The sequence below is a fragment of the Penicillium malachiteum genome, assembly GCF_028827825.1.
Source record: "Penicillium malachiteum strain IBT 17515 chromosome Unknown utg000005l:1.0-9002435.0:326005.0-9005861.0, whole genome shotgun sequence".
NCBI classification, from domain to species: Eukaryota; Fungi; Ascomycota; class Eurotiomycetes; order Eurotiales; family Aspergillaceae; genus Penicillium; species Penicillium malachiteum.
Genome location: NW_026643099.1, coordinates 1,077,326 through 1,099,841, shown reverse-complemented (window position 1 = coordinate 1,099,841; position 22,516 = coordinate 1,077,326). Strand labels below are relative to the sequence as shown.

Genomic DNA, 22,516 nt, shown 5'->3' with positions numbered 1-22,516 from the left:
TCTTAATTAAGGAACAGCCTGAAAGCACTTGAGAGCATCATGATTCAGATGTCACTGAAAACCTTGGAAACCTCAACCCTCCAGGGCTGAGGTCGAGTATGTCTATATGTAGAAGGTGCACAGGAGTCGAAAATATGCCCAGACAGGGCTACATGAATTATGTTGCATTCGGATCTGCGATAAGTAAACCTTGGAACTCGCCTTGTTCTTTTCACTCAATATGGCATATGTCATCACACTTGAAGACACACTGGAACCTGAGGAGCTACAGATAACAAAATGGAGGTTCATCAGTGTGGCATTCCAGCCGATCTGTGAGATTAGAATCCTGTAGCCTTCCAGGACTAGGTTCCAGGGTTGAGCTCTACACAAAGTGTCCAGGGGTCTAGGCCTACTTATGTCGTTCGTTTGAGGGTGGTACTTGTGCGGCTCAATATGTATCACAAGGATATCTTCAAGAGGTCGGATACTTTTCCAAGGGGGTTGTTCCGGTATTATGCCTTCCGACCTATGGAAATTATACAAATCAAAATCCTTTGGGTTTCATTCCTGATTCGGCGGGTCTACTGTTAGCAGTCTTAGGAGTTAGGACCAACAGCCCACATTCACTTGGACTGTTGAAGATCACGAGAGCCACATTCAAGCCACACTCCTAAAAACATTACACCTAGACAGCGCTTGCTCGATTAAGACCACATCAGCTCATGAAATCCGATTACGAAACGCCAAAGTGGAGTTTGGTGACTTAGTGCTGTCAGACACATGGCCCGATGAAGACGAGGAAGATGAAGGCACTGACATCGGGCGCATACCAAGTGACTGGGAAACGGCCAACCAACTCATACACGAGTCTTTTGAGCAGAGCAGAGCCATAACTGAAATCTCACCGTCAGCTCGAGCTGTGATGGAAAGAGAAGGAGCCTTGTGCAATATCGACACCGGTGACCCGTCAGAGATGCCCGTCCACGATATTCTCTATTGCAACCAGAGGAACTTACCCGCTGAATGGGGAACCCTAATCATGAACATGCACTGGAGATCCTTTCGCCAAAGCATGATTTGGCATGTGTTTTTACATCTCCACAGCAAGGGCTTGGTGGATGAAAACTCACTCATTCTCCCAGTCAACGTACTTCAGCTGAGCACTAACGCCATGGAGATTTTATGCCTTCTTGGTTGCTTTCAATTCATAAGAACCCAATCTCACGAGGCTTTCTTTGGAAAGATTCCTGGACAGGGCGTCGAATGGTTAACTGACATTGGATGGTAAGTACCTCCTGGTGATCACCTGTCAAACCACATCATATTTTCCTCTGACAAGAGATCAACTAACAATCTTTTTTCCAATAATAGGTTGGCAACCATGATTTTGCGCAGCCGGGCGGAAGGAAAAACCCTTGGGACAATCGTCGAAGCAATAAAGGAATGTGGAATGCTGGGGAAATTGGATAAAGAATCACTCAACACGATTAAGCGCTTCTATCCCTACCCAAGTCTACAGCGTTTATTCGATAGCAGAGACGGAGAATTGTCCGTGTCTTCCGCCGGTGAAGTGGTCCCAGTCAATACTGTTTTCGCTTTCTGGTTGCCTCATGGTCTGACAAACAACCGCGAAGTCTTTGCAAAGGGTCTCAATGATGCATTGGCACGAGCTAAGGCGATTGAGGAGGCCTTCGTCCAGTACCAGAACTTACCTGCCGGGGCTCTTGTTTTGAACTTCCCGACGCTCCAAATCAATGATGGCGATGATACAAGTATCGATTCTGACCAGGCATAAAGAATTGATGGGAGTCCATGGCTTGTTGTGCTATTAAGCTTTCTTTTTTTTCAATTGATCCAGCATCGGGGGCTTGAAGGGTGGCTCAAAATCCGTCTAGCCGCAGTTAATTGGCAGTTTAATCAAGATGGGGTCCATCATTTACTCACATAGGCAGTATGCACTCCTGTTCTTCTCAGGTGCTATCAGTTGATATAACTGCCTTTGTTTATAGGATATCCTGTAAGACAATACATGTAAGCAGGAAAATGAGCAGTAAGACTAGAAAAGGGACAATCATGGGACCCAGGAAAAGACTCAGCAGGTGATAGGATACATGAAGCAACTGGCAATCAACCTTGGGGTCCTGTGTTGTACCACTAAGGGGTGAAATAAAAGCTCAAATTTTAAATTATTTACCCACTTCAAGTTCCAGTAGCCCTTGACCACACTGGTAGCATTCTTGCTATAGCTCAAATCCAATTATCCTCTCGACAGTTCTCAACAGGTCCACTCAGTTGCAATTTAGAATACGTCTCTTCAAGTTCCTCCTTCTCTACATCTGCACCTTCTGCATCCTGTGTATCGCCATTTTCCTCCTCCTCCTTTTCCTCTCTCTCTCTCTCTCTCTTTCCTCTCTCTCCCTCTTTATCCTCGCCATCTCCCTTTTAACTATGGCCTTCGTCCTCCTAGTCCACTCGATGCCGTAATCATCCAGGTCCCAAGCAAGAAGCCGGTCATACCTCTCTTTGATCTTCAGACTCACACATTCTTCCATAAGCTTCCTTTCAGCCGGTTGTAAGAGATGAACTCTCTCCCGCCATGACTCAGAAGAATTATCGTCCCCACATGTAGTAGCACCGAAGAATCGCTGGTCGATCTTCTTCCAATAGATTGCGTCAAAAGCAAAATTGTTTCTCGCAGCATACATGATCCAGAAAATTCACCACTCTGCCAGCTATCCCTCATTCGACTAGACAGCCTCTTGTCTTCTGACAGCTGGTCCTTCCAGATAACCTCATCTTCACATTTTCGCATGGCTTCGAGAAAGACCGGAAGCGCTTTCTCATATTTCGTACACCAGTCCTCAATACCCTGATACCAATCTTCTGGCTTTTCGAGAAGAAGCCACCATGGTGGTGCATATGTGTATTTGACAGGGGCTGTATATGAGATTCCCAATCGATCACTCCGACGATATTATCAGAATCATCCATAAGGATATTTTCAGGTCGTAGATCATCACACCATAGTGGGAATGGATCGTCATCATGAATTACCCATTCTCTTCTCCGCTCTTGATCATAGACAAGTTGACGGAAGAGAAATCTAGCGACAAACTCCCGTCGGAAGTCATGTGCTACGACATCATCGTCAGTATCTAGATCGATATCTGCCTCATTCAGTTGGCTTATAATGTGAGATATGTAGCTCTGCCAGGGCTTCAAAGTATGATGATGCTTTATCATAGACAGCAGTTGGTATTTTGGATCGGGGCAGTGTCCCTAGCTGTACAATTTCGTTCATCGAATACGACATAGGCCGACTCAATCCTTCCCAAATAGAATGTTCATTTTTATGAATGGATCCTATCTGGCCGAAAGAAAGTGTAGACATTGAAAGAACAATATTGGCCACTTTTCCATAAATGGCCTCTAGTCTCACTTGCTCGAGTTCCGTATCGAGGATTGGAATATCCTTTGGGCTACGTCCTGGCGTCTCGAGAAGAGTCCCCATACTCTTATTATGATTGATATAACTCATGATAATGAAAGGGCCCAACCCTGACAGACTCTCTCTGTTTTCTTGACAGCGAGATAAACAAGGCAGTGGAATTGGGATTCAATCGGTGCCTGTTGGTTTTTCTAAGAGGAACTGCATGACAGAGAATTCATTGCGGACTTTCTCTTGCGGGAACATAACGCCTCCGGGCATTGGGAACCGTATGATAGCGGCGGAATCGTTGGTGTAGTTCATTCTAAAACAGATATTGAAACCACCTGCACCGAGGCACTCGAAGTGTGAACAATTCAGATGACTGAACTCTTTGTCAAGTATTTGTCCAATGTCATTGTAGATTGTAGGATCAGTTCGAAAAACTTTTGGCCAATTTTTCCGCAGCTCGGTGCTTGCTTCCCAAGCAGCATCATCGTACCCCTTAACCATTTTGGCAAGAGTAAAAGCACTGGCACTTGAGGGTCCTTGGACGAGCTGAGACCCGAGGAGCTAGAACTTGAAGTGACAGCTTTCTGGTGCAAGGAAAGGATGAAGACTGAGAGAATATAAGGAGAACTTGACCTAAACTGGGCACATGCAATAAAGCGCCAGGATCACATGACAGTAACAAATACTTACCTGGTCAAGTGTTGGGAGCAATTGCTGCCTAAGAGGTATGTATATACATGTACATGGGTATTATTCGACCAAAAACGCCTTCAATCAAACCTTGGAACTGTCTGCCTTCAAGTTTGAAATAGTGGTGTTATAATGAGAGGTATAATATAATTTACAGGACCTGGAGAGAAGGCAAAAGTAAACATTTTACAGTGTAAAAGCAAAAAAAAGCAAAAATAAATACAGACAAACAAACTTGAAATAGCCTGATCATACCCATGGACGAATTAAGGGTAGAATAACCTTAGAAGTATTCTAATAAGAATGTACTACTCCGTACTATGTAGCAGTGTCACATCATCACTAGGCGGAAATTGATAGATCGGGAGTGGGAGGGATAGTAAGAGCTAAGTAGGATGTTCGAATCTGTCCAAAAGGTTGTAGCCCTGATGTGTCGTCTAAATTTGTATGAAAATAGTAGTTTTCATTAGGGAAACGCCCAAATGTTCTTGTTTTCATTCAAATGTTTCCAACCTTGGTGGCAGCTCCACATCCATGGATGTCCATAGGGGAATCTTGGAAGGTGGTGTAGGCCCGTGGACTTGATATAAGCCCCAAAGGTAAATTTTGACTGAGTGGGGCTGGTGCTTCTAAATAACGCTCTATTCTGAGTTCTTTTTTTTGTTCAGTCTATGACAGGGAAAGACAGAGAAGCAGGTAGAAATGCATCGATTCTTGCCAGTACACGCCAGGTATCTGGGCCAAGACTATGGCTTCTAATAGTAATTGGACGGAAACGTCACGGTCCACCGGTGTATCAAATTGACCTTCGGGGCTATAGTTGCCATACTTAGTTTGAAGACCGAGATTCTATGAGTCTTCTATAAGCTACTAGCTGGCCCCTAAGTCCTTCAGGTTTCCCCCTCTGGCTACCCACATGTGCAGGCCTTCAAATTGAAGTTTTATGGATTCCGGTTAGCACATGTATACCTAGGTAGTCAGACACAAACATTTTTGACAGCATGTGAGCCGTTTCCTGCTCACCATGGACTACTGTTAGCAGTAGCTTTGGATAGTGTAAATTTTCTACTCTGAGAAAGGCGTCAAGGAATGATTCCAAGTTAACCCTGGAACATTTGAAGTGGCATGACTAATAGCTATCACCTATACCTACCTAGGTAGCATCATGATATTTCAATCACTGAGACTACATCACCCCGCTGTTCGTCCAATATAAAACAAAGCAATCGATTCAAGTGTTGTGTATGCAGCGCAATGTAATACTAATGAACTAAAAAGAACAAAACTCCGGGCCTCACAAGAAGCCGATGCTAGACAAGGCACAAGGCCTGCTGTACATGGATGATGTAAGGAAAGGAGCTTTTTGACTTAGAGGGGTATACCACGAAACATGCCACATATATCACGAACAAAAACAGACAGAAAATAGAGAAAATAGGGGATGTGATGAGGACAGGGGTGAAAAGAAGGGAAGAAGGTAGATAAGACTATTGGAAGAATTGAGCCGAAGGCAGGAGGTGGTCAGATGGAAAAAAGGAGACAGTGTAGGCAGTGTATGACAGAATGCTGTGTTCAAATGTAATGCGAACTGTGAGATGAAGAAGATTGACAAGATTGGAAAGAAATTGATGTAGGGATTGTAAATGGAGAAAGAAATTCAGTCTTCCAAGGAGTGGGAAGGTAGAGCTTAAGCTTGATTGGCAGCGTGAGCTTCGATAAGAGCTAGATGCAAAGTCAGTATGGACAAGAGATAATTAATAGACGGAATAATGTCACTTACTCTGGAGGACAAATGTTTGCCCTTGGCGTGATTCACAAGCACACTGAAGAGTACTACCATCCAAAAAATTCAACAGAATGCTGTTTGGTAACTCTTGCATATCCTCATCTGGGAGACAAGGAGTGCGGAATTCGGTGAGGTGGTAGCGTTTGATCATATTGCGAGCAGTGGAGTCGTTGGTACCGGGTGCAAGCACAAGGTATCCATTCTCATCAATGCGCATGACACGACGTTTCCAAAGGAGTGTATCCGGGAATTGAACATTGACCTCGCCAATCTCAATTGGTTCAACCAGGCGTTGGTGCGAGGTCGATGGGGAAATAGCAGACTCGCCAGGAGAGATAGCAGAGAGCTCTTCTTCCTTGACAGGGGAGCTCAGAGCTCCAATGAGACTGCGACGAGAAGAAGAGGTGATCGAGGACATACGTTTCATCAAACGCGAGGTACGAGACGCCTTCTTGTCTTCGTTGTTCGATGAAGACTGCAAGTTCTCATCCGTCTTGGAGCGTGAAGATAATGACAATCGGCTGGTAGGGCGCGGCGTGAGAGTCTGTCGGCCAGAGCCAGTAGACGAGATTGACATGCTTCGGCTCTCCAACCGATTCGTGGATTCAACCACTGGGGGTGTCACTACAGGCTCTTCAATCAACTCATGATTGACAGTCGGCAGACTAGTCTGGAGATTAGCCGCGTTTGATTCAGAAGGCTCAGAACCGACAGTGACGCTAGAGCTATTGGTATCGCGTACAACATGGGCCGCAACGGAGATCGAGCTGGTACGGCGAGACATGTTGGAGACAGGACGGGCATCATGGTGGTTCACGCTTGGGGCGCGAGAGAAATCAGGCAAAGTGACATCGCCAGGGTAGGAGACAGATGCACGCTTGCGAAGGCTCTCGAAGGATGAGGAGTTGGATGGCGCAGGAAGATTGTGCGTGGCAGCGGTGGGAGTAGCACTCGAGAGCTTTTCCAAAGCCTTGATGCGACTCGAGATACCAGATGAGACGTTGATCTTCTTCGCCACAAGCACTGGAGTTCCGGGTGCATGTTCAAGGTAAGAGCTTGAGGCGGATCTGCCACCTACAGCCAAGTGGTGTGAGACGGATGGCGATGGAAGCCCATTGGGGCTGGAGACAGCGCGGGAGGGGCTTCTCCAGTGCTGGCCACCATTTGGTGAGTTCACAGCGACTGGCCGGGCCTCCTGCACTGTCGCAGACCTCAATTCCTCCATGAAAGAATCGTCCGAGAGCAGGTTGTCGTCATCCGAGTATTCGAGGGTTGGGACCTGGATGGGTTCAAGGTGAACCTTCCTCCGCTGGTCTAAGGGGAGGGAAGCGGGGTTCTCGATCTGAGGTCCTTCGGGCTTAATTTCATCCAGCGAGACAGGATCAATTGAAACCGAAACAGGTGCGACCGTGGGCTCGGGCCCGGGGCTTGGTGGGGAATTGACGGCGGGCGTGACGGGGATGGAGACAGACTCAGGGGCCTCCTCAGGAGTGGACGTGGGTTCCACAACGGAAGCCTCCAGCTGCTCAATTACCGATGCAGGGGTATCTGACTTGAGAGAGGAAGAATCATTAAGTTCAGATGATTGTTCTGGAAGTTCTGGAACCTCAGTGGGCATCGGGAGAAGGGGGATTTCGACATCCGCGCTGAGTGGGACCGGGTTTTCCTTAGTCTCTGTTAGGCTAGGAATTGCGGAGTCCTCAGGCTCGGCACGGGTTTCAGATTCAAGATTTGCCTGCGGTGTCTCCGACTTTATAGCCTCCGTGTTATCGTAATGTTCAATTGAGAATGTGGTCTCAGCACTGGGTCCTGAAGTATGTGAGGATGGACCGTACTCGGAATCTGACACAGCGTTATCGGTTGTAGACTCGGGCTTGGATGCTTCGGCCGAACCGGGAATTGGAGTCTCTTCCTCGCTCTCAATTGGGATCTGGGAAGGCGCGCATTCTGGTTCAGATGGTTCAAGTATGGGAGAAGGCTCCAAAGATCTCCGTTCACGTAGCTGTTCGTGCCCCGATGTGTGAATCTCAATCGGTACAAAATTGACATTTTCTTTGTTTTCCTCCGGATTTTGAGTAAGATCAATCTGTGGCTTTGGTTCCTCTACCTCAGCAATCGTTGATTTGTTTTTCGTCTGCTCCGCTCGCTTGGCCATGGCTTTTCGTCGCTGCTGAAGTGCCTTCATTAATCGTTCCTTCTCCGGCGTCAACCCGGACGAGGACGACAATGCACCAAGCGACTTGGCGCCTGGAGATAATTGAGGCCTGGAAATAGGGATGCTGGGAGGTGGGACAAGAAGAGGAGGAATTGGCGGGATACGGCTGTTTGGTCTGGCCGCGAAAGAGCTGCCCTGGGACCGGGGACGAGGAGGCTCAACGGTGGCAGCTTGCTTTCGTACGGATGATGAACGTATGTTCGATGGGAGAGAGGCGACCGGTCGTTGCTCTGCATTTTTAGAGCTTCCAGAAGTGCGAGGTCGTCCACTATGATCTAAAGAAGGGCGTGGTCCACGTTTAACCTTTGGTGTAGTTGAGTATGTAGATGCTCGCTCTAAATCGCGTAATGAGGGACGTGCCGATTGCGTAGACATGCGTACTTCGTCTGATGGGCGGGGGAATTCGTCAAGAATATTTCGATGTTTGGAACGACCCGAGCTGGAAGCTGGGGATTGAGGGGTCGCGGACATGGCTTCCGAGTGTGTTTCACTCGGACTTCTTCCGCGAGAAGGGGGAGGACGAGAGCTCGCTCGTGATGGTGGGGGTCGAAGGTCAGGAGAGGACTTTTCGACTTCGGGGGTTTCTGGAGCAGTCGTCGGAGGCACAACTGTTGCCTCTGACAATTGGCTCACTGGTCTTTGTCTCATCTCACTTTTGGTTGGTAGTTGTGGTTCTGGTTGTAGCGACTGCGCAGTCTCCTTTGTCTCTTCTTTCGTGCCGCTTTCCTCCGCATCTTCTGTAATCTCCATCAATCGTCGACGACGAAGTGAGCTGGAAGAAGAAGTGATCGACCCCGAGGCTGTATGCAAAAGACATGCTGAAGAAAGGGCACTCTCATTGAGGTCGGAGGCTTGGGTAAGGGGCAGTACGGTATCGTTCGGAGTAAATTTGTCTAGGACGGATTGGAATTGTACATTGCTTCGGGCTGAAAGGGTGAACTTTGGTTAGTACCAAATCTCGGCATACCGAGGCATGATCATTGTTTGCCATACCTAAGATAAGTCGGGACAATCCCTCGGGCATGTAGCGGAGGATGACTTTCCTGCGCCGGTAATGCAAGAAGCCATAGAGTGGCGAGACTTCCCCATAGTTGTCGATGGCATTGCGAACCTCGGACACCCCGCTGTTGCCTCGGTCGAGCAAAGTCACTTCATCTCTTGCGATGTAATGCAGAAGGAACCTATAGATAGAATTGTGTTAGATGATTCATCTTTTTTATATCTTGCGACCAGAGATAGGTTTGCGGGCTCGAAACAGTGGGGGCATTGTGAGGCTATAGAGATAGCGGTAGACAAGGGGTCCGGGATGGGGATTAGAAGGATTGCGAAGCATTCCGCAAATGATCGACTTACCATCCACCCGCATCAGTGAGAGCGCTCTGATAGGCATCGATGACGACGGGAGTATCTAGCCCATTGAGAGACATGGTGCGAACGACATGGGGACGGACACCGTTGAAGTCGAAAGCGAAAGGGGGTTAAAGGGAGGGAGGGAGATCTGGACCGAGTCTCGAATGGGGCCAGGTTGAGATCTCACGATCGAGATAGAATGTCCAATCACAAAAGAACGGAGAATTGACAAGAAAGGAGAAGAGGGGAGAAACAAGACCCGGACGATGCCTAATAGAGGGCCTGATAGGCTGGAAGTTCCAACGAACGGAGAAATCCACGAACCTCGAACTTCTTTTGGTTCAGGGGCCGTTTTTCCATTCGTTCGGCGACTCCACTCGCGGCTATCCCAATTTAAGGCGTTCAATTCTGAAACGCTCGTTCAGAGTTTACTCTCAAGTGCTGTCAAGGTTAAGAGTATATAGCCATCTCTAGTATGTACGGGAAATCAGTTGAAATTATATACTCGGGATCACTGGCAGTACTGAAGATCTGAGGTTACAGGGACATTCCCTGTACAACCCATCTCACTTGGGAGGAATGCCATGATATCACGAAATTAGTACTAACATCCAAGTTGAATCTACTAGTAGCTGGGTAGATTGACTCGTACTCCGCACTCTCCTTGAAGTACCTATGATACCTATGGTCTCTTGGAATTGGGTTCTTCCCGTGTCCATGCCGTGTTCCACCGGAGCTCCGGGAGGTGAGTACTAGATACTAGTACTACGCCAGTTTAACTAGTATCATACTACTGGAACTTATTGAACGTTATATGTCGCTACTTATCATACTAAGAACTTTAATATTATTCAAGTTCTCCTACATAATCACCAGGTATTAGCATCAGTAGTGGTAGCTAACCTTGTGAATCCATACTACCAGTTGACTCAAGTGCTGCTAGTGTATAGTATTGCCCCCTTAGTATACGTGCACATGTGCACATGTGGGGCTTTCACGTGCCTTCGCTACTTAAAGTCATCACCTGGGCAGTCGCACGTGCGTACCACATTACATGTATATACTCCAAGTCATACTAGTATATTCAACCTTGGAAGCTATATGTATTGGAAAAAAGGAGTCGGAAAGGGGGGAATAGAAATAAACATATTGAAGTTCCAAGGTCTCCCGAGTCGTTTCATCAATGAGCACTTGAAGATTTAAAAGAGCTTAGAGCTGTGAGCAACCACCAAATAGTATAAATGCCTCCAGTACTAGAGGGAGATATTGACAACTTCAATTTAAAGCCTACCTGGCAGTGTTCCACTCAGAATCTTGAGGCTCAACCGGGCTCACATGCCAGTGCTGACTGTCAGCATGATTACTACCATAGGCAGTGATGTGCGGCACTCTGCGGCTATGAGACTACTAGTAGTACCTAGTAGAGCTCTAAGTTGGCATATCAACCCTGGAAAGGTCTTTGGTCTGATAATCTGTAAGCTAAATTTTAAGTCTAGGGTTATATCCTGGCACTATTTATCCCAAACTTATTTTTGAATCGAATGACAAGCTTCGTAGCTGTGAGTCTGCCAAAGAAGGCCTGGAAGCACTCTTCAGGTTTGCCACTTTGCCACTTTTGAACAGGTTAATACCTCTACTCCGCACTTAGATGTCTGTGCATTCTCCTGTATAGATTCAGACTGATCTGAGATAAGCTTTGTAGAGTCCCACATTATACAGGACCATCTGAGTGTAGAAAATGAAATCTTGGCTGATTCCGATCTATCTTCGTGGTGATAGCATCCATTTTGTCCCATAGTATGAAATCCGGAACTTCATGGAAATGGGATTGAAAGAGATCCAGATTGTGAATTCCCGATCTAACAACAAGAAATGGACCCTGAATCTAATCATGGAGATATTCCACTCTAAATCGAAGATCATTAACCTCTTGGCAGTTCTCGATAAGCTTGAGCAGGGTCCAACGGGGTTCTCGGGGCTCCACCATATCTGTCGGTCTCGGGCCAATTTGATGTCATTGCCCGGACGTTGCCGCTTAGCCTATCGCTCGTTTTTTTTTCTTTCTCCTCTTTGAAATCAAATCTTTTAGGAACTTCTCTGGATTCTTCTTCCCTTTCACACCCTCTCGTATTCTTCACCGTGTCATGCGCGCCACACGATGGGGGAGGGCGCGGACCAGACATTGCCACGAGCGTCGAGCCCCGCGATCGGGGATTCTAAACCACCCAGAGCCTCGACATTCCCCGGTATGTGGATAATTGGAATTTGCCCCGGTTCGATTTGCAATGAGTCCCGATTGGTCTTGAATATCATGCACGAATGCGGGGAGTGCGATGTATCTCGTACATGATCGGGAATTCATTTTTTTTTCTTTTCTTTTTTTCCCTCTTCTCCATTTCTGTGAAGAGAAGAATGGAAATGAGTGAATTGAGTTAAGGGAAAAGAAGATTAGAATTTCACGCTGATTAGAAGAGAACTAGGTTCGGTGACTTCGGATGTTGCGTCAGGTTCAAGCAATAGCCAACAAGATGGAAGACATTCTCGTCGTCCACCTGGTTCCATTCCGCTGGTCAGAAACTCTACACTCACGCTGCATGAGACTCGCACCGAATCTAGTGCTATCGACCCCCTATCACAGGTAAGTTCATTCGTATTTCCATACGATCTCACTCTGCACTCGGACCTTCTTCTAAGATCGTGTAGCATATCATTCAACGCATGAACACCCAAAAATCAATCCCATTGAAGCTATTGGGTCGGGCATCGTACGAGGCCGAAGCAGCGGGTTCGGAGTACAACCTGTCAGACAACGCGGCTCGGGGAGTTGCAGCATCAAGCCCCAAACTCTCTAAAGAAAAGAAGTTAGTTGTCCCCTCAAAGAAATCCTTGTAAAAAGAGGATATTCTGTGTTCTGTGTTCCCCCCCATGCAGATCATCATAAAAACCCTCTCCCCCCTCCTTTTCCTGCAGGACTCCTGCATTGTCTATCGGACTTCGGAAGCCCGGGACCCCGAGGAGAGTTTGCTTTCAATGTTCACACGATCACCTGGAATAAAAAAAAGAAAAACAATATGACTGACAAGTCCCGCTTTTATTTCTTTTGTCTCCAAATAGAAAAGGTGTTTCTTTCTTAAGTCGAATTATTGGTGGCAAAAAGAAAGATACTTTATCTGAAGGAGAAGATGATACCTCAGAGGCTGAGGCTACCCGCATGTCCCTCGACACTTCACACCCGATAGGGTTTATCCCTCGTCACGCTGCACCGACACGATATATGAGGGTCCGAGCTCATTTCAAGAAAGATAAGACTTTTGAACATGTTTTTTTGTCACAAGAATTACAAGGCATGGGTATGCCACAACCTGTTGCACAACGCCGTCTATCCACATCGACCAGTGCCAATGATGAAGGTACTGGAAAGGCAATATGGGCATTAAGCTTCTCAAAAGATGGCAAGTATCTAGCGGCGGCGGGGCAAGATCGAAAAGTTAGGGTGTGGGCTGTCATCACTACACCAGAAGAGCGAGAAGCAGCCAATGCGCAGGATGGCGAGAGAGCACCAGATGGACAACCGCCCAAATTCAAGGCATTGGTGTTTGCACCCAACCCTGTACATGTCTATGAGGGACATACGGGAAGTGTATTGGACTTGAGCTGGAGTAAAGTATGACAATCTCATGAGTGTACTTTTTTTTTTTTTGCTGAGAGATTTTACTAACTAGCGGTGATAGAACAATTTCTTGCTTTCGTCCTCAATGGACAAGACAGTTCGACTATGGCATACTAGTCGATCAGAGTGTCTCTGTTGTTTCCAACACAGCGATTTTGTCACATCAATACAGTTCCACCCCAAGGATGATCGCTTCTTTTTGGCAGGTTCCTTGGACACCAAGTTACGACTATGGAGTATCCCGGACAAGACTGTGGCATTCGTTACAACGGTGCCAGATATGATCACCGCAGTAGCTTTCACACCAGATGGGCGGTACTCGATGGCGGGATGTTTAAATGGTCTTCTCAACATTTACGACACGGAAGGTCTCAAAGTATCTGGTCAGATTCATGTTCGATCAGCGCGTGGACGCAACTCGAAAGGGAATAAAATCACTGGCATCGACACAAGGATGGTTCCCGAGGATGATCCGAATGGGGATATCAAAATCTTGGTTACGAGCAACGACTCTCGAATCCGTCTCTACGATTTCCGAGAACGGGCTTTGGAGGCCAAATTTCGAGGTAATGAAAACACTTGCAGTCAAATTCGAGCTTCTTTCACCGAGGATGGCAAACATGTCATCTGTGGAAGTGAGGACCGCAGGGCTTATGTCTGGCCGATTGGAGCTGTCGAGCGAAATTCCGATAAGAGAGCCGTGGAGATATTCGAAACCCAGTCAGCTATTGTCACAGTGGCCGTGACAGCTCCAACAAAGACCAAGCAACTCCTTGCATTATCCGAGGATCCGATCTATGACATCTGCAACCCACCACCTGTAGCTCTTGTGAATCCCGAGGACTTAACAGGAACCCCCAAGCAATCTACACCAACCGAAAGCAAACACAAACACAAACGATCTGTATCAACACCACACTTATCCATAATCAGCAAAATGGCCCAAGAGTCACCAGCATATTTAGCTCGTTCTAAGCACGATGACGGAAATCTCATTGTCATCGCCGACTACTCCGGTAGGATCAAGATCCTCCGACAAGACTGTGCTTATCACAAACGCCGCTACGAGAACTGGGACGCCAATTCTACAATCTCCCGTCGGATTCTCCGACGCTCGAACTCCGCACGACACAGCATTGCCTCATCCACCGGCAAAGAATCCACACATAGGACCCCATCCGAGCGGATCATCTCCTGGCGCAACTCCGTGGTCCGCCATGGCCGCAACAGCACCGAGGGATCCCGCTCCGGACTCCGAACACGTAGTCCCTCACCGCAACGACCAGCGGTATTCCGACTCTCCTCATCCCGCCCATCGAGTCTAGGCCCGAATGAATCTCTTTCGGTAGTCACGATGTCCCCACCTGGTTCACCTCGCCGATCTCGGGTATTTAACGGCGATAATAACCATCGTTTGCACGAAGAACCCAACAAGAAACCCAATGGAAGCCAGGTGCCAGATCCTCGCAAACTGCCTATCTCTTCAGCCGATCTTGTGGCTAGTGGCAGGGGTAAAGATAATCCCCTGTGGCTGCAAGGAGATCACAGCTATGCCTACTGGAATAAGATCACACATGATGCGTTGGCAGCCAAGTCTCGCAAGCAGAATAATGACTTGCTTAGTCCGAATCGCATTCCTTCGGGAGGTGAACGCAAGATGAGCATAGCTGGCAGTGTGCTCAGTAGTGATTGTGGCTCCTCGGCTGGTGAAGTGGACGAGGATATTCTCAAATGCGACCATTGTCGTGGAACCAACTTTCGAGGTGTCAAGGATCGCGGTGGGAAGCAAAGGCTGATCTGTGTTCAATGCAACCGGTCTGTCTCTTGATCTAATCCCTGCAGTGACTTGGCACCAGTTTCATTTTCTGTCCGATTTACAGATCTGTTGATATTTTTTGAACATTTATTTTCTCATTTTTTCTGCATGTGGCTGGAGTCGAAGTTAGCAGAGACAGGTATTATTGGATTTATCTACTTCACATGTATTATATGGTTGATATGGGATGGATGACTGGTTTGTACAATTTCTTTGATGATTTAAGACGTCTACATATAATCAAAATAAAAATTTCAAATAATACGATCTACAAAAGTAAAATTTGAAGCTTCTCTAATTCATCCCATTCAAAGGTTCAATGTATCCGTTAGTTTCTTATATCTGGTGGTAAGCTCATAGGAGGCGAATGCCAAGACATCGAAAAAGTCCCACCGATAACTGATCGAAACCCCGGACTTCCTCTCTTACCACATATCCTCAACCCTCCTTCTTTACCGTGGAATATTCTCTCACGAATTGCTAGAGAGAAACACCTCAATCCACTCTACCAGTTTCTCAACCATCAATCTTCCAAAAAAAATACCCCGCGCATCAGCGTTCAGTTTCCCACTCTCAACACCTATCCAAAAGCGAGACCGGCGCTCGCCCACCTCCATCATGCCTGTCCTTCCTACCTCCCAGGCATTCCTGGAACAGTCTGCCCTCCTTCTTCAAGCATACCCAGAAACAGTAAGATCAATTCCACCCAGAAAAGACCCTACCGAATATCCGCGCCCCTCAATCACTCCGCACCATGACATCTACACCATGCATAGCACAAGCCCAATCCACCCCAAATCTCCCTAATTCAACAATCCCCAAAAACTACCTCTACTTCCACATTATATATCTAAATACCAAACTAACATTAAACCAAAGACCCGAATCACAACAAAATACCACTACCCCACCGAACGACGCGCAGAGAAACACAAGCGCCAAAAATCGCAAGCCAAGAAAGCCTCCGAAACAGAATCCACATCCAGCACTCCTATCGCAGCCTTTGTCCTGAAAACCTATAACCCCTCTACAGGCGTCTGTCTGAAGTACCAAACAAACAAGCTGCAAGAGGTTGGCCGCTTGGTTACAGGACTGGGCAAGTTGGCGGCGGGTGCGGATGTGGCTAGTTTGGGATTATCGGGTTCTGGTCCCGTTGATGTGGAGATGGTTGATGTCAATGAGGATGGAACGCAAGCGAATGTTAATGCTAATGCTAATGCGAATGCGAGTGCGAAGACTGGTAAGGGAAAGAAGAAGGCTGGAAAGGGCAAACGATAGTGGCTTTGGTTAGATTTTATGGCTGGTGTTATTTTCTGCGCTTATTTAGAAAATAATGACTTATGTTGTTCGTTATCAGTGAGGTTCTACTTCGTAGTATGCTGATATATGTCTCGGCTATGTCATCTGGATGGTCTAATCATAATGGCTCAATTGGTGTATCGAATCTCATGTAGAGAATACTCGAGAGCTGATACTTCTGAAGTAATCATAATGATGTACTTCTAGTAAAAGGCATTGAAATCCTTCAAATCCTTGAATTGATTTACATAATGTATAAGCTCCCGTGACCACATAGGTAGGGTTACTGTAGATGCCACTGGCGGGTGCCAGTGGACGTTGGACTTAACATTGAAGTTGTCATTTTTACTACGTCCATAGCTATCAAATGTAGGTAGGACATACAGCCTGGGACATATTGAGTGATCTGGGCTTTAATCAACCACTGATAGTTAACGTTCAAATGTTCAGATGTTTAAAGGAAGCACAGAGTACTACTAGAAAAGGACTCGGAGCATCGAGTTTGGAAGCTGAAGGTTGAACTGGGGGTGATTTTTAACCAACATTTGAAAGAAAGCTTGGCTGACCTGGTTAACACTACTACTATTTACATATACAGGTCGAGATTCCAAGGTTGAAGATAAAATAACATGGTATTTGAAAATCTAGATACAAAAGTCCGCCGTCCATTCATATTAAACAGTTGCTCCCAAGTCTAATCTAGACATAGGAAACAGGAGGGGAAAAGAAATTGAACGCCGGGCCCATGCGTAACCATTGAGAACAAGTCCCATCAATCGATAAGGGGGAACATAAAAGAAAACGTGATATCATGCGGAAAGACAAAATGAAACGGAATAACAGCGCAGGGTATAGAACAAGAAGGGGAGAGGGTTATTAAGACAGGGCACCAACAACATCTAGAAGTCCTCATCGAAGCTGAGGCCATTGTTGGCGGGGGTCTGTTCGCCCTCAGGGGTTTCCTTCTTGTTGGCACTGGCCATGACACCGGCCTTCTGGTAGTCACCGACACGCTTCTCGAAGAAGTTGGTCTTACCGGCCAGAGAGATAGACTCCATGAAGTCGAAGGGGTTGGTGGCGTTGTAGTACTTCTTGTTGCCAAGAGCGAGCAGGAGACGGTCAGCAACGAACTCGATGTACTGGCACATCAGGTTGGAGTTCATGCCAAGCAGAGCGCAAGGAAGAGCCTCAGTCAGGAACTCCTTCTCAATGCCGACAGCCTCGACGATGATGTCCTCAACCACCTGGTTGCTGGGGCGGTTGTTGAGGTGGGAGAAGAGCAGACAGGCGAAATCAGTGTGGAGTCCCTCGTCACGAGAGATAAGCTCGTTGGAGAAAGTCAGACCAGGCATGAGACCACGCTTCTTCAACCAGAAGATGGAAGCAAATGAACCGGAGAAGAAGATACCCTCAACGGCAGCAAATGCAACCAGACGCTGAGCGAAGGTAGACTCACTGTCCTGGATCCAGCGAATGGCCCAGTTAGCCTTCTTGCGAATGCAAGGAACTAGAAAGGATGAGTTAGTCAAACCATCAAAGAACACAGGGTTAACTAGTGTAAAACATACTGGTATCAATAGCATCGAACAGGTAGGTGCGCTGCTTGGGCTCCTTAATGTAGGTATCAATAAGCAGGGAGTAGGTCTCGGAGTGGATGTTCTCCATCATGATCTGGAAACCGTAGAAGCAGCGAGCCTCAGGAACCTGAACCTCTCCACTGAAACGCTCAAGTAGGTTCTCGTTGACAATGCCATCGGAAGCAGCGAAGAAAGCAAGGACGTGAGAGATGAAGTAACGCTCGTCGTCGTTCAGGCGGTTGTGCCAGTCGTGCAGATCCTTGGAGAGATCAATCTCCTCAGCGGTCCAGAAAGAGGCCTCGGCCTTCTTGTACATGTGCCAAATCTATTGATCGACATCAAATTAGCCATGTGTTCCTGTCAAGATAGCATGCTGGGGGTCTTTGGCCCCACACGCCACCCGTTTTACGCGTGAACACGCGAGAGACGCGACTTACCTCGTGGTACTTAATAGGGAACAGAACGAAGCGGTGGGGGTTCTCCTGCAGGAGGGGCTCGTTGGCTTCGGCGGCCTTGATACCAGCCGCAACCTTGGGAGCCTCAACAACGGCCTTCTCGGTGGGCTTCTCGGTTGACGCGTCGACAGGCTTGACGGACGCGATGCCGTTCTCCTTGCCAGCGGAGGTGAAGTCGAGCTTCTTAACGGGGGAGTCGCTCATCTTGAGGTTCTCGAGAGAGGAAGCAGCCTGCACAGAAGGATAAGAGTTAGTATGTGGTGGCTCAGACGCGCGTGGAACACGAGAGGCGAGAGTCGTGACATCACTCACCTGCTTTGAGGGAGTGAGCTGGGCAGCCATTGAAAATGTGTCAAAGTCAATTGCTTGTGCAAGGAAGATGAATTGCAAGACCGATAGACCAGATAAGATGAAAATCAGGTGGTTTGGAGTGAAGAAAGAGTGGAAGGTGGGAGGGGAAAAGAATCAATTAAGTAGTTTGGCGGACGTGAATCTTTTAGCGCGTCCGACCCAAATCACGTAACACGTGACTACGTGACTTTACGTGACTGAGACTACGCCAAACTTGGAACCGCGACTTTAATTGGTCCACGAGTGGACCTGACATAAACTAAAGCAAGGCGCGTCCACCACAAATTGAGTAAAACATAACAGAAATGTTCATGCCACTGCTTTTCCACCTGCTTCCGACGCTAGGGGAGTCGATCCATGGCCGTGCCTCTCGTAGCCCCCTCAACCAGATTAATTGAAAAAAATACCGATTCCATTCCAGCTTATATAACATATTATTTTGGTTAGACCCTGTAGTAACTTTCCTAGTACATTTACAACCATAACTCTAACTCTATATTCTTCCATTCTCTTCAGACACCAAGTTCTTGAAACCTCAGTCCAAAATTATCAGAAAAGTCCGAGCGTCAATAATCACGCGCAGCCCCGTTTTCACGCGTTTTTGCTAAAATTTTCAGCTCGACGTAACGGAGACCCCACTGGGGGCCGGTGGGCCAGTGAGATGATGAATCACCATCTGATAAGCCAGAAGATCGGCCACGCGCAGGACGCGACGAGCACCACAATTCGGAAATACGGACCGGATAGGTGCTCTAGAACAGCCATGCTCCGTCAGAATTGGTCGAAAATTTGCAAGGATGGACCTTCCGTCGCGTCTGGCTCCAGCTGGATTCAAGTCCCCAGAAAGAGCTTCGCAGCTCTCCACCTGGGCACTCCAGCCCCAGCCACCATGACTGCGTCAATACGGAGTACGGAGTACCGGCTAGCTTTACAATTCTCGTTTAGTCGCTAGCTCACAGCAGAAGACATGTCCCCGCTAGAATCATGCAAGCTGCCAGATCTCAAACAAGGAATGAAGGACTTTAACCCCATACAGAAGGTTCTGAGAGTGGGGTTTCAGCGCGTCGAAGAATGTGCCGATCGACCAGCTCGCGTGTTGGATCTCGCGTCGGCCGAACAGGGTTCATTGTTTCAGGGACATGTCCGGAGATACGGAGTTCACCATCCGTATTGCTCAGGTACCCATCCCTTGTCTCCACCAGCCTTGGTGCTTAGGCAACCCCGATATCTCGAATGTGAGCCCCACCATAGACACTTTTCTGGCACATTGCTGGTGTTTGACAGGGCGCCAACCCTAAATACAGGTTGCTTTTTCCAAATAACAAGTCGAGTGGTGAAATATTCGGCCCTTGACCGTGGCAAAATGGTCGTTCTCCCGGATGGTTTCCCCGGTGAGACTGTCCGAACACATGGGCAACTTTGATTGATTTGTGAGCATTGCAAGATCAATACGGAGTACTGACGTCAAACATGGGTACATCCCCCTACCTTATCAAGATGACACTACTCCAATGTTACTTTCACTTGCATCCTCAGCACAGCTAAAGCTCCTTTCAATGTCTAGCTGCCTGTCGCTGCCATCGACCAATTTGTCGTCGCAAACCTGCTCCAAGTACCCATGGATCCGGTGAGTCTGAAGCCCGGAGTAGACTCCAAACAGGCCGCCAATAACCGCATTTTCGCCAAGAAGCTACATGATATCTCAACAAAGATCACCTCATCTGTGGGGTATATTCCCTGCTACGAGACTCATATACGTAGCGTATTCTATGGAAAGGTGAATGATCTTTTAATGTCTAGAATTTCCCTCTGTACATGGCTATGTACAACATCTCTAACACTTGGGGACACCCCCTCTAAACGCCCGATTTATCTGAAATAATACCCACGATCACACAAATCAAATACCGCTTTCGAATGCAACCGGTATATCTGAAACGAAGAGAACCAAAAAGGGAATCAGTAAAAGTCAAAAAAGAACTATTTCTATACACTGTTCGGAGCAGCTTAGATCTTTCCGCGCAGGGAGTCAGGAAGAATTCGGTCCTCTACGCGGCGCATAAGCTTGTTGGTCTGCTCAGCTAAGCTGAGGGTGATGATCTAGATACGTCGTTAGCTTGAAGTTGATTTGATCTCGGACCGCAAAGGACTTACTGTGTGAGGAAGAATACGGGCCAAATGGGCGAAGAAGCCCTTGTAGATGGCCAACACACCCTCCTTTCGGACAGTCTTGAGAAGACAGTCCAAGGCACCACCATAAAGGTTACCGGTCTGGTTGTACATACGAGCCATGATAGTGTCTATGAAGAAGCGTTAGCTATGATGGTAATACTTTCGTTAGTGTTGACAGATAACTTACCAGGTGGGTGCATGAAACAGCAAACGACGAAACCAGACACGGCGCTACTTGCGAGATGAAGACCAGGGCCCTCTTCCATGCCCAAGTGACGGGTCAAACGACGCTTAGCAAAGAAGTATGTGGGAAGCTGGACAGCACTTCCGAATGAAGTACGGAGCATAGCAGCGCCAACACCGCGATAGATACCCTTAACACCCTCGCCCTGGTAGATTTTGCTTAGACCATCAAATGAGTTCTTGTAGTTATGTTGGGTACCGACGGGAAGGAAAGGTGAAAATGATTGAAGACGAGTCTTCACCAAGAAAAAGGGAGACCCAGCAGCAGCACCAATTACACCAGAGACCGCACCGGCGAAGACGTTAACGCCGAGAGACTGGACATTTGAGTCTTTGTAGATAGCGGATGTAGCATTGGAGCGAATAGGCTCGTAAAAGCCTAGACGGCAACCATTCAACAGAACCTGGTAGATGTACTAGATCAATTCGGGGAAGGAATTAGTTTCATGAATATCCTCGAAGCGACTTTAATCCCAAACCGTCTTAAGATAATACATACGGCAGACCCGATTCCTCTGAACAAACCCCGCGGACCCTCATTTTGGAGGATGACCTTGACACCATGTAAGACACCATTGTACTTCTTGACAGCTTCTGTCTTCGTTTGCAATTCACCCTGAAGTTGCAGGCGAATCTTCACGGTCTCGAAACTATGAGTAACAGTGACGGCACCGCAAGCAGCGATACCTCCGGCGAGGAATGCTCTAAATAACCATATAATCATTAGCGCAAGATCTCTCGGCAGCCAGATATAACATAATGACACTATACCCTGTAGTTGTTGACATGGTGCCTGGATTGGGAATGTATCACGACACACAGATTGAGTTGGTCGAGTCGGCAACTGAACCGCGATCGGAGTGGCAACCGAGTAGCACCGAGAGTACCGAAATGAGGTATTTGGTGAGGGAATGGAGAGATCTTTAGGGTCTGGAGGTTAATGAGCCCAGTGATCAGATCCTAGCTGACGCTAATCAACAGAAATAAGGCGTCCGGGGGCAGCAGATATGTGATTTGGGAGTCAAATGTACCTAAAAGCTTACTTGCGGTTACTGATGGACTCCGGCTAGACTCCCAAATCCACCGGTTTTGATTGGATTCCTCGGTCAACGAACTCCGATGACAGGAGGCGGTGAATATCGGATGGAATATTAATCCGATTAATCCGATGCCCATTCATTCCAAAAAAGGAAAGAACAAGGATAATTTGGCGGTGAAGATGTGATTGACACGTGACCAATTTGACTCCAAAAAATGACGGCAGAAAAAGCAAAGCGGCCATGATGGTAGCGCGTGGGGAGCTCTTTACTTGCTCTCAAAGCCAGACAAAACCCATCCTATAAAAGAAAGAAACGGATCTTGATTGATTGGTTGACTATGGTCCCCCTGCCGCCCTCGACTCTTCTTTGATTTCCTTCTCTCCTCTCATTCATCCATCATCAGCCCTCACTTTCTATCCCTCACCCTACCT

At 47.4% G+C, this 22,516-nt stretch overlaps 7 protein-coding genes across 7 annotated transcripts; 3 read left to right on the top strand and 4 right to left on the bottom strand.

Annotated features, from left to right (window-relative positions):
* Positions 1-220: 220 nt before the first annotated feature.
* N7483_010449 (uncharacterized protein) lies at positions 221-1,777 on the top strand (the record flags this gene model as incomplete). Its single annotated transcript, XM_057093876.1, has 3 exons — positions 221-314; positions 702-1,266; positions 1,354-1,777. The coding sequence occupies 3 exons, from the start codon at positions 221-223 to the stop codon at positions 1,775-1,777; spliced, it is 1,083 nt and encodes a 360-aa protein (XP_056939847.1).
* A 1,821-nt stretch (positions 1,778-3,598) lies between these two features.
* N7483_010448 (uncharacterized protein) lies at positions 3,599-3,922 on the bottom strand (the record flags this gene model as incomplete). Its single annotated transcript, XM_057093875.1, has 1 exon — positions 3,599-3,922. The coding sequence occupies one exon, from the start codon at positions 3,920-3,922 to the stop codon at positions 3,599-3,601; it is 324 nt and encodes a 107-aa protein (XP_056939846.1).
* Positions 3,923-5,798: 1,876 nt separating this feature from the next.
* On the bottom strand, positions 5,799-9,539 carry N7483_010447 (uncharacterized protein; the record flags this gene model as incomplete). Its single annotated transcript, XM_057093874.1, has 4 exons — positions 5,799-5,833; positions 5,892-9,038; positions 9,106-9,293; positions 9,466-9,539. 4 exons carry the CDS (start codon positions 9,537-9,539, stop codon positions 5,799-5,801), a joined length of 3,444 nt encoding a protein of 1,147 aa, XP_056939845.1.
* A 2,081-nt stretch (positions 9,540-11,620) lies between these two features.
* N7483_010446 (WD40 repeat domain-containing protein) lies at positions 11,621-14,960 on the top strand (the record flags this gene model as incomplete). The annotated part of the gene is made up of 5 exons (XM_057093873.1): positions 11,621-11,708; positions 11,937-12,100; positions 12,166-12,323; positions 12,577-13,126; positions 13,194-14,960. 5 exons carry the CDS (start codon positions 11,621-11,623, stop codon positions 14,958-14,960), a joined length of 2,727 nt encoding a protein of 908 aa, XP_056939844.1.
* A 606-nt stretch (positions 14,961-15,566) lies between these two features.
* N7483_010445 (SRP9/SRP21 family protein) lies at positions 15,567-16,226 on the top strand (the record flags this gene model as incomplete). The annotated part of the gene is made up of 2 exons (XM_057093872.1): positions 15,567-15,638; positions 15,828-16,226. The coding sequence occupies 2 exons, from the start codon at positions 15,567-15,569 to the stop codon at positions 16,224-16,226; spliced, it is 471 nt and encodes a 156-aa protein (XP_056939843.1).
* A 920-nt stretch (positions 16,227-17,146) lies between these two features.
* On the bottom strand, positions 17,147-18,621 carry N7483_010444 (ribonucleotide-diphosphate reductase subunit RNR2; the record flags this gene model as incomplete). The annotated part of the gene is made up of 3 exons (XM_057093871.1): positions 17,147-17,754; positions 17,816-18,149; positions 18,262-18,621. The coding sequence occupies 3 exons, from the start codon at positions 18,619-18,621 to the stop codon at positions 17,147-17,149; spliced, it is 1,302 nt and encodes a 433-aa protein (XP_056939842.1).
* Positions 18,622-20,637: 2,016 nt separating this feature from the next.
* On the bottom strand, positions 20,638-21,833 carry N7483_010443 (putative mitochondrial oxaloacetate transporter (Oac); the record flags this gene model as incomplete). Its single annotated transcript, XM_057093870.1, has 5 exons — positions 20,638-20,730; positions 20,785-20,930; positions 20,990-21,461; positions 21,545-21,749; positions 21,817-21,833. 5 exons carry the CDS (start codon positions 21,831-21,833, stop codon positions 20,638-20,640), a joined length of 933 nt encoding a protein of 310 aa, XP_056939841.1.
* Positions 21,834-22,516: the final 683 nt, after the last annotated feature.